At 37.3% G+C, this 11,454-nt stretch overlaps 1 protein-coding gene across 1 annotated transcript; it reads left to right on the forward strand.

Moving 5' to 3' along the window:
* The first annotated feature begins 854 nt into the window (after positions 1–854).
* LOC112021691 (uncharacterized) lies at positions 855–2,141 on the forward strand. The gene has a single exon (XM_024054250.2). It carries the CDS (start codon positions 855–857, stop codon positions 2,139–2,141), a length of 1,287 nt encoding a protein of 428 aa, XP_023910018.2.
* Positions 2,142–11,454: the final 9,313 nt, after the last annotated feature.

Raw genomic sequence — 11,454 nt, forward strand, 5'->3', positions numbered from 1 at the left:
AAAATTAGAGAAAACACGGTTAGGCTTAACCTTGTTAGAGCAAGAAACTTGGAGGGATTAGGTGCATCAGGTAGATTCGACTTGGAGGATTTATTGCTATTCATGTATTCCAACTGATTTTCTAGTGGATCATTTTACTGCTTGGAGAGTGGCGGAGAGGTTTTTCACCGAGTTCTTTGGTTTCCTCTTCGATAACACTTGCCAGTGTTATCTTTGTGTTTGCATCTCTCTTCCCTACTCTTTTTCTTTTAATTGCTGCTGTGGTTGTGATTAATTATGGTTTAGAGTATTTTACCAATTTAGGTATAGCTTATATTTATCATTTCAGACATATATTGTTTGAGGATAAGTTTGTGTTGGTTATTTTGAAATTGAGGGTCTAAACATTCACTAGTGTCTTACACACCAAGTGAACTTTCAATTGGTATCAGAGTGGGTACACTTTGTCGGATTTGTATATCCTAAGTGTGATCCTTGACCCTAGGATGGATAGGTCTCAATCCCTAAATGCACCTTCCTCCTTTGATGGGTGTAATTATGCCTTTTGGAAAGTGCGTATGCATGCATTTTTGTGCTCTATTGATGAGAACGTATGGGATGCTGTTGAGAATGGTTGGACTAAGCTAGAGGCTACCAAATCTACTTAGGATAAGGCAGCCCTAGTAGTGGCTACTGCTAATAGTAAAGCTATTAATGCTATATTTTGTGGTGTCTCACCCGATGAATTTCACAGGATTTCTCATGTGACAATTGCCAAGGAGACATGACAAATCTTGGAGACCACCTACGAAGGCACTAAGAAGTTGAAAGACACCAAGCTACAAATGCTTACCACTCACTTTGAAGAATTGAAGATGAGTGAAGATGAATCATTTGACTCCTTTTATAGAAAGTTGAATGAAGTGGTGATTGGCAAATTTAACTTGGGCGAAAAGACGGAGGACTCCAAAATTGTTAGGAAGATCCTTCAATCATTGCCTGAGAGCTTTCGTGCCAAGGTGACCGCCATCAAAGAGAGTAAAGACCTTGATGAGATAAAGGTTCAAGAACTCATCAGTTCTCTTCAAACATATGAGCTATCTCTACCATCACAAAGGAAGAGAAAATCTCTTGCCCTTAAGACAATTAATGAAAGAGTTGAAGCTCAAGATTCCTCGGATGAGGATAAGGTTGAAAAAGAGGGGGTGTACCTTACAAAGAACTTTCATAAGTTCTTAAAATTCAAAAAGGATGGGAAGTCTCTTGAGAAGGGGAAATTCTCAAATTTTAAGAAGGACAAGAAAGACTTCAAGAAGAAATATTCCAAAGATTCTTCTCCATCTCAAGCAGTCACTTGCCATGAGTGCAAAGGGCATGGTCATGTGAAGAAAGAATGCCACACTTATTTGAAGGCAAAGGGTAAAGTCTTTGCTACTACCCTTAGTGACTCAGATAGCTCCAACTCTAATTCGGAAGAAAGTTGTGATGGAGAAAGGAACTACTCTGCTTTTATGACTATTGCACCCGTGGACTCTTCGGAAGATTTGAGCACTTTAGTGGAAGAGCTCGGTGAGCATATTGAAGTGGAGTCTATGGGGGCTGGAGAGGAATCCAATGATGAAGATGAAGAATGTATCTATAAAGGAGCAAAGGGATTGCAAGAATCCTACAATACCCTTCTGGAGAAGACTGGAAAGTATGCTAGAGTGGCTAAGGCAGCCATTAGAAAAATGAAGAAAGCAGAACAGGACTACAAAAGCATACTCGTCAGGTATAAAGAGACAAAATATGAAGTTGAAGCACTAAGTGAAGAGCTAACGAATGCCTATTCTAGGATTAAATTTCTTGAGCTTCAGGTTATTCAAGCTAATGCCAAAGTGGAGTGTGTTGCTTCAAAGAAACTTGATGAGGTGCTTGCCTATCAAAAGCCTTCTTCCGATAAAAGTGGCTTGGGATATACCGGAGAAAGTAGCTCAAGCGCTACTGTGTCTAAGGAATTGAAGTTTGTTGAAGCCAAAGAACTGGTGGTTACAACCCCTATTGTTGAAAATGTGAAAGTTGAGAAGAAACCAAATGTAGTTACTCAAAAGATTGTGACAAAGCCTCCAGATCTAATTCTGGCTAAGCCCAAGGCATATGGGAAGTCTCTTTCGAAGTCATAAAGAGGTCCTTAAATTCAACACTTTTGCCATCATTGTGGAATCCAAAGGCACACTAGGCCAAATTACCACAAGCTTCAAGCATTGAAGAATGTGGACTCTCAAAGGCCAAGAGGACAAGGAAAGGGCAAGGGGAACCACAAGTAGTCAAAAGGGCAAGACGTCAAACCCGGTATTAGTGATGTGATGAAAATGATAGACACCATTACTTCATGTTTGGCCAATTTCACCCTAAGGTTTGTGTAGGGTTGAATTTATTTAATCATGTGTTGGCTTTATTCCGTGCCAAATTTGCTTATAATTTAGCAATTTGATACGCTGTATTTAGGTGAGAATTATGTAAGGGTTGTGTGTGAGAGAGTGTGAAAAAACCTCAAGATGTATGCACTCAAAAAGAGCCTTACAATTGGATCTCGCAATTGACAAGTCGCCAAAGGTGGCACACATGTGAAGCATGTAGAGGAGCTGAAGGGTCACGACAGCTGGAGCACTACAGGACAAAACTTCTAGTCTGGCCAGGCAATTAGGTCGCGACTCATTCTAGTTGCAAGGTTGAGTCGCCTGAATGCCTTGTTTGGTTGAAACATAACTTTTCGCATTCCTTATACACACCACTATGAATACCTTTATACCCATGAAATATAGAGAGCTTCTAGAGAGAATTTTGAAAGAGAAACTCTAGAGAAAAATAAGATTGACTCATCCACAATCTTTATCATTTGATTCTCCAAATTCCTCTACTCTCACCCTCTCCATTAACATATCCTTTGAGAGGTACATTTGTCAAATCCTTATCTCACCATACCCATATCAGTGAGGAAGTGTTTTGGTGCTTGGGAAGCAGTTCAGAGAGGACCAATTCATTTGGTTAATGCAATGGACTTATTGCGGGATCTGGTAAGCTAGAGAAGACAAGGGTCGGTGTAACCCTGTTGGAGCAAGAAACTTGGAGGGATTAGGTGCACTAGGTAGATTAGGCTTAGAGGGTCTTCTGCTATTCATGTATCCTAACTTCATTCTCTAGTGGATTATTGACTACTTAGAGGGTGGAAGAGAGGTTTTTTGCCGAGTATTTCGGTTTCCTCTTTGATAACACTTCGCCGTGTTATCTTTGTGTTTGCATCTCTCTTTCCTTTCTCTTTACCTTTTAATTGCTATTGTGTTTGTAATTAATTATGGTTTAGAGTATGTTACTAATTTGGATATAGCTTATATTTCATATTCCGTACATATATTGTTTGATTATAAGCTTGTGTTAGTAATTTTGTATTTGGAAGTCCAAACGTTCATTGGTGTTTTATACGCTATTTGAACTTTCATTTGATATCAAAGCGGGTGCACTTGCTATGGTTTTATTACCTAAGTGTGATCCTAGACCCTTTTTGAGATGGATTGATCTCAATCTTTTAATGTTCCTCCATACTTTGATGGAAGCAACTATGCATTTTGGAAAGCTCGTATGAGGGCATTCCTATTTTACATTGATGAGAGTGTTTGGGATGCTATAGATATAGGATGGACTAGGTCGGAGGTCGCTGAATCCGAATGGGATAAGGTAGCCCTTGCGACAGCTATCGCTAATAGCAAGACTTTAAATGCTATTTTCTGTAGTGTTTCTCCTAATAAGTTTCACAGGATTTCTCATGTTACAATTGCCAAGGAGGTGTGGCAAACTTTGGAAATTCCTTATGAGGGAACCAAAAAGGTGAAGGACACCAAGCTGCAAATGCTTACTACACGTTTCGAAAAGTTGAAGATGAGTGAAGACGAGTCATTCGACTCATTTTATGGGAAGCTAAATGAGGTGGTAATTGGGAAATTTAACTTGGGAGAAAAGACAGAGGACTCCAAGATTGTGAGAAAAATTCTACGATCATTACCAGAGAGCTTCCGTGCAAAGGTTACTGCCATTGAAGAGAGCAAGGACCTTGATAAGATTAAAGTTCAAGAACTTATTGGCTCACTTCAAACCTATGAGCTATCTCTACCATTATAAAGGAAGAGCAAATCCCTTGCTCTAAAGACAATCAATGAGAGAGTGGAAGCTTAAGACTCATCAGATGAGGATAAGGTCGAAAAGGATGTGGCGTATCTTGTTAAGAACTTCCAAAAGTTCTTGAAGTAAAAAAGAATGGAAAGTTTGCTAAGAAGGGAAAATTCCTAAATTCCTGGAAGGAGAAAAAGGATTTCAAGAAGAAATATGGGAAGGATTCTCAATCTTCTCAAGGAATCATGTGCTATGAATGCAACGGTCATGGACATCTTAAGAAGGAGTGTCCTAACTCTAATTCAGACTCAGAAGAAAGCTGTGATGGAGAGGGAAACTACTCCACATTTATGACCATTGCTCCCGTACAATCTTCAAATGATTTGAGTTTGCTAGTGGAAGAGCTTAGGGAGCACACTGAAGTAAAGTTGATGGGGATAGTAGAAGAATTCGATGAAGAGGAAGATGAAGGAACAATGGAATTACAAGAATCCTATAATACTCTCCTTGAGAAAACCGATGAATATGCAAAAGTGGCTAAAGCAGCCATTAAGAAAATGAAGAGAGCAGAGCAAGATTACAAAAGTCTTCTCGTGTGGTACAAGGAGACTAAATGTGAAGTTGAGATGCTAAACAGAGAGCCAGTCGTAGCCTATTCAAAGATCAAATTTCTTGAACTTGAAGTGATTCAAGCTAATGCTAAAGTAGAGCGGATTTCCTCCAAAAGACTTGATGAAGTGCTTGCATATCAAAAGTCCTTTTTTGACAAAAGCGGCTTAAGATATATTGGAGAGGCTAGTTCAAGCACCATTGTGTCTAAGGAGATGAAGTTTGTAAAAGTAAAGGAACTAGTGGTAGCAATTCTAGCTATTGAGAAAGTGAAGTTTGAGAAGAAGCCAAAAGTGATTGCTTAACGGATTTTAACAAAGCCTCCAAACCCAGCAGTAGCTAAACTCAAAGCTAAAGGAAAATCTCTTCCAAAGTCACAAAGGGGACCACAAAGTCAACACTTTTGCCACCATTGTGGAATCCGAAATTCACACTAAATTGCCACAAGCTTCAGGCATTAAAGAATGGCAGCTCTCAAAGGCCAAGTGGATGAAGAAATGGCAGAGGGAACCTCATGCAATCAAAAAGGGGAGAAGCTGAGTCTAATATTGAGGACATAATGAAGATGATAGACACCATCACTTCCTGTTTGGCAAACTTCACCCTAAGGTTTGAGAATCGTAACTCAAGTACCTAATCCTTTAAGGATGTCACCCCAAACGCACGTACCGTGTGGGTGAAGAAAAGTACACATGCCTAAGCATTTGAACATGTCCATGCATCAATTCTTCCTATATGTTGTGACTTTGCTTGGCTGTTTTCTTTGTTATAATTCTAGCATGTTTTTTCGTTGTGACAACGCATATTTTGCCTTGTACCTCCGTACAAATGGCTTTATGCATTTATGAGCGTAGCTTGTTCTTTATGCACTCATATCATTGTAGGAAAAATCTTGACATGTATGTGACTATTGTAAATAGATCTTCAAACTTGTCATGAATGATTAGTCAATGGTTTTGTTGATCTTGAGACTTGCATAGACTTATACCTATATATCTTTCCACTCTTTTATTTATTTATTTTTATGCTTAAAGAGCTCAACCAATATAAATCTCAAAATGAAAAGAGATAATGAGCTGCAAAAGCCGTCACATATACTAGTATTCAACTATGAAAAAGGGAAAGCGACTTATATGATAATGTATGATGCCCAAAAAGCCAAAGGCTTGTTCATCAAATCGAAATATCAAAATTTTCAGGCATTTATCTCAAAATGATATGTATTGTTCAAAATGAGATATACTGTTTAAGAATGATCAATTGATATGAATTGTAAGAAGCCAAATGAAGGGTTTCAAACGTATGCATTCAAGTTTTGTGGGAGGTCATATATGCATACTTCTATAATTGAGATTGGTCACTTGTCCTCATACTAATTATGTATGTCTTGGTTGAATTGACCATTGAAGCTTCATATTAGACTATGTATTATCTCATCTTTGGTACCCACACACATCACACTTGCTTATGTTCAATGAATGCCTTATTCATTTGTGTGATTGTACTTGTTTAAATGTGTTGCACTTACTCAATCATATGTTGATCAAACACAAAAATATTTTTGAGTGTTTAAATTGTTTTTGGAAAGTGTTTTTGTTTTGAAAATTTTCAAAATTTTCAAAAATTGTGTAACTCTGTTTTGACGACTTTGCCTCACGAGTCAAGCAAGTTGCGAGACCCCAGTCGCGAGCTTACTCAAAAGCTTTCGTGACTCTCTGGCGAGTCAAGCCCCTAGTCACGAAAAAGACTTAGAAAAAATTTCAAAATTTTAGGTTTTTAGGATTTTCATGACTCAGTTTGGCAACTAGTTCGCGAGTGAAAGCTCTAGTCACGAGGTTTACTCAAAATGATTCGTGACTCCCTTCATGACTTACTTGCGAATGGACCTTCCAGTTGCGAAAAACACTTAGACAAAGTTTTCAAAATTTGTCACATGGGTTTTTGGCGACTTGTTCACAACTCATTCCAATTGCGAAAAATGCATGTTTTACACTTTGAGGGTTATTTTCAAAGCAGTTTTCAAAAACTTCTCATTTTTCCCTCACATCTCGTGACTATTCATTGTCTTGTTCTCCCCTCCCTCTTCCAAAATCACCATTTTCACACACAAAACCTTTTTTTTCTTCATCATTTCTTCATAAATATTCAAGAAAAGTTATAAGTTCTGTCTCTTTCTCAATGTATTTCACGTTTCTAGCCCTAGATTTCTTGGATTGTGTGTTTGTGTTGAGATCTGAAAATATGATGTTTGAATATGGCTTATTGATGTTTCGTTGAGCTTGTTGTATGGGTTTTGTTGGTTATGTGTTTTTACACTTTGCCCTAGGGTACACATGGTGCCATTTGTTGCACACACATACTCTTTGACATGATTAAGACCTTAATGTCATGATTTTAGGGTTTTATTCAAATATATTGATTTGGAACTAACTTTGTACTAATAAAGTGTGTTGTCATGTGTGGTTTCTCTTGCTCTTTGATATTACTTGATACAGCTTGAAAATGTCTCTGTTCAAAAGATCAGCCGTGAAAGGAAGTAGTAGCAAAGGAAAAGAACCAGTGATTGATCTTGAGAGCCTCACTCCAACATCCAAGAAATCTTGATCATTGACATGATTCTATGATGTCAACAAGTTCAGATCATATGCAGCATCTCAAGCTTATGAGAACTACTTCAAGGAAGCTACCATATTAGTGGAAAAGGTACTTGAGCAGGGTTCTCTTCTGGATACGAACATTCTGAAATGGTTTACTAACAAGGATTGGAACTTCCTCCTATTCAAATTAGAAGAACCATATGAATAAATGGTCAAGGAATTCTATGCAAACGCCATTTCTGAAGGGGGTGAGCTAAAATGTTAGGTTAAAGGATAGAACTTCAAAGTAACACCTTACTATCTGGCTAACATTTTGCACATCAACCGGCCAATGTGTCCAAAGCCACCAGTGTATGATGACTTGAATCCAGGGGAGGATTTACTTCGGGACTCTCTTGGAGATAACTTGGAATTCTCTCCCAATGGGAAATCAATCAATGTTTCCTCACTATCTCCTGAATTGAGGGTCCTTACAACAATCATGTTCCACAATCTCTATCCTCTATTAAGCACCGGATACATGAATCTCAGTAGAGCTTTGTTCCTTCATGATCTAATTACTGATGAAGAGATCGATATTTGAACTCATATCTTCCATATTTTGAGCAAGACTGCTGAAAGAACTGTCTTAAGGAACTGCATTCCTTTCTACTGCCTTATTTCAAAGATTTTGAAACTAAAAGGTATTCATCCATTGAAAGATGAGTATCTCTACCCTAAGCCAAGTCCAATCAACATTCGTACGCTCAATGCTAGCATTAGTCACAGTCGAAAGGGAATCAAGATAGAGAGTCCATCTCTTCATGGTGGTTCATGCTCTAGCTCACAATCCTATGATGTGAAGTTAGACAACACTATGGCATTTGTCCAAGACATAAGCACCAAGATGTCTGGACTTGCATCTCTCCTACACTCTCACCATATCTGATGTGATACGAAGTTCACGTCTCTCCAAACTCAATTAGACCAAATTCAGAGAAAGTTAGAAGAAAATAAGGACTACCTATTCCATGACAAAAAGGGGGAGATGGTTCATGAAAGGGGGAGTGTAATGATAGAGGGAGAAAGAGCTTGATCAAAGGGGGAGTATTGAAGTTGAAGAGCTTAATATTTTGTGCTTCATATTATCATGTATTAGGGTCTATGTTGTATTTTTAAACTATGCTTTATTATGTACCTTTGCTTTGTAGCCTAGTACTTTTAGTTAATTTTATGCATTTTTTTTAGTACATCATTCTTGTGCCCTTGTTGGATTTTATATCCTTGATGCAATTACTCTGTGTTTTTGTATCGGTTGAGTGTTGGACATGTAAATGATACTTTGCATTGAGCTTATTAGCTTGCATGTCCGAATGTTCATTCCTTGTGTGAATGATCATTGTGATCACTATTTATAGTGATTGTTCTTGTTTGGTCAAGCCATGCTTTATTGCTATACTCTTTACTACTTGATTGCATTGTGCTTGCTCCATATGCATTTCAAGATTTCTGCTTACAATGATCGTCTTGTGTTGTTTTTAGGAAAAACTTGTTCGTATAGTTCATGAGCTTCACAGTTTCTAGAGTTAGGTGTGAATGAGTTTTGGCAACTGTTCCCAACTCATATGTTAAGTCTAGAGTCTGTTTTAGGGTTTTGTCATGGAATAGCCAAAGGGGGAGATTATAGGGTTGAATTTATTCAATCATGTGTTGGCTTTATTCTGTGTCAAATTTGCTTGTAATTTAGAAATTAGATACCTTGTATTTAGGTGGGAATTATGTAAGGGTTGTGTGTGAGAGACTGTGAAGAAAACTTAAGATGTGTGCACTCAAGAAAATCCTCATAACTAGATCTCACAACTAGCAAGTCGCCAAAGGTGGCATACGTGTGAAGCATGCAGGAGAGCTAAAGGGTCACGACAGTTGAAGCACTACAGGACAAAACTTCTAGTCTGGCCAAGCAGCTAGCTCGCGACTCAAACTTGCGACTCGTTCCAGTCATAAGGTTGAGTCGCCAAAATGCCCTGTTTGGTTTAAACATGACTCATCCACAATCACTATAAATACCCTTATACCCATAAAATGTAGAGAGCTTCCAAAAAGAATTTTAAGAGAAAAACCCTAGAGAAAAACAAGATTAACTCATCCACAATCTTTATAATTTGATTCTCCAAATTTCTCTACTCTCACCCTCTCCATTGACATATCCTTAAGAGGTACATTTGTCAAATCCTTTCTCACCATACCCATATCAGTAAGGAGGTGTTTTGGTGCTTAGGAAGCAGTTCAAAGAGGACCAATTCATTTGGTTGACGCAAATGGGCTTATTGCGGGATCCGGTAAGCTAGAGAAGACAAGGTTTGGCATAACCCTGTTGGAGCAAGAAGCTTGGAGGGCTTAAGTGTACTAGGTAGATTAGGCTTAGATGGTCTTCTGCTATTCATGTATCTCAACTTCATTCTCTAGTAGATTATTGACTGCTTGGAGGGCAGCGGAGAGGTTTTTCTCCGAGTACTTCGATTTCCTCTTTGATAACACATCGTCGTGTTAACTTTGTGTTTGTATCTCTCTTTCCTTTCTCTTTGCCTTTTGATTGCTACTGTGTTTGTAATTAATTGTGGTTTAGAGTGTGTTACCAATTTGGATATAGCTTGTATTTCATATTCTGCTCATATATTGTTTAATTATAAGCTTGTGTTAGTAATTTTGTATTTGGGGGTCTAAATGTTCATTAGTGTTTTATACATTATTTGAACTTTTAGTTTGAGAACCGTAATTCAAATACCCAATCCCCTAAGGATATTACCCCAAACGCACATGCCGTGTGGGTGAAGAAGGGTACTCATGCATAAGCATTATAACATGTATATGCATTAATTCTTTCAATATGTTGTGACATTGTTGGTTGTTTGCTTATGTTTTTTTTTTTTTTTTTTAATTTTATTCTAGCATATTTTTACTATTTTTGTAGTTTAAAAGCTTTGAATGTCTGTTTGTTTTTTTTATTAATCTTTACTTGCTTTGTGTCAAAAATTCAAAAACACATAAAAAGTAAAAAATCTAAAAAGTTTGATCGGCATTATTGTGTTTTGTCACATGAATGTTTAGCCTTGTACCTCCGTACTAATGGCTTTATGCATTTATGAGCTAAGATTTTCTTTATGCACTTGTATCTTTATGGGAAAAATCTTGAAATCTATGTGACTATTATAAATAGATCTTTAAACTTGTCATGAATGATTAATCAATAGTTTGTTGATCTTGAGACATGCATAAACTTGTGCCTATATATCTTCCCACTATTTTATGTTTTTGCTTAAAGAGCCCAACCAATGTCAAATCTCGAAAAGAGATAATGAGCTACAAAATCGTCACACATACTAGTATTTGACTAGGAAAAAGGGAAAGCGACTTGTATTGAAAATGTATGGTGCCCAAAAGCCAAAGGCTTACTCTCAAAATTGAAATATCAAAATTTCAGGCATTGATCTCAAAAAAGAGATGTAAAGTTCTAAAATGATCGCATGTTATGAGTTGTATGAAGCCAAATGAAAAGCTTCAAAGTTATGTAATTAAGTTTATGTGAGAGGTCATATATGCTCAATTCTATAATTGAGATTGGTAACTCTACTTAGTGCTAATTGTGTATGCCTTGGTTGAATTAATCATTAAAGTTTCATATTAGACTAAGGACTATCTCACATTTGATACCCACTCACATTACACATGTCTATGTTTAATGAATGCCTTATTCATTTGTGTGATTGTACTTGATTAAATATGTTGTACATACTTAAGCATATGTTGATCAAACACAAAAATATTTTTGAGTATTTTAGTTGTTTTTGGAAAGTTTTTCGTTTCAAAATTTTTCACAAAAATCCAAAAAATTTTAATTCTGCCTTTTGGCAACTTACTCGCAAGTCAAGCGAGTCGCGAAGCCCCAGTAACAAGATTACACAGAAAAACACTTAGAAGTCCAGTCACAAAAAACACTTAGAAAATTTTCAAAAATTTTAGGTTTTTGTTATTTTGGCAACTCATTTTTGCGACTACTTTGCGAGTAGAAGTCCAAGTCGCGAGGTTACTTAGAAAGGTTCGCAACTCATTAACGAGTGGAAGTCTCAATCATGAAAAAGACTTA

This window comes from Quercus suber, unplaced genomic scaffold (genome assembly GCF_002906115.3).
Source record: "Quercus suber isolate HL8 unplaced genomic scaffold, Cork oak 2.0 scaffold_19, whole genome shotgun sequence".
In the NCBI taxonomy this organism is placed as follows: domain Eukaryota; kingdom Viridiplantae; phylum Streptophyta; class Magnoliopsida; order Fagales; family Fagaceae; genus Quercus; species Quercus suber.

What these genes read in the sequence shown, in the direction of transcription:
- LOC112021691 (XM_024054250.2), top strand. Translation starts at nt 855, where the DNA reads ATGAGTGAAGATGAATCATTTGACTCCTTTTATAGAAAGTTGAATGAA.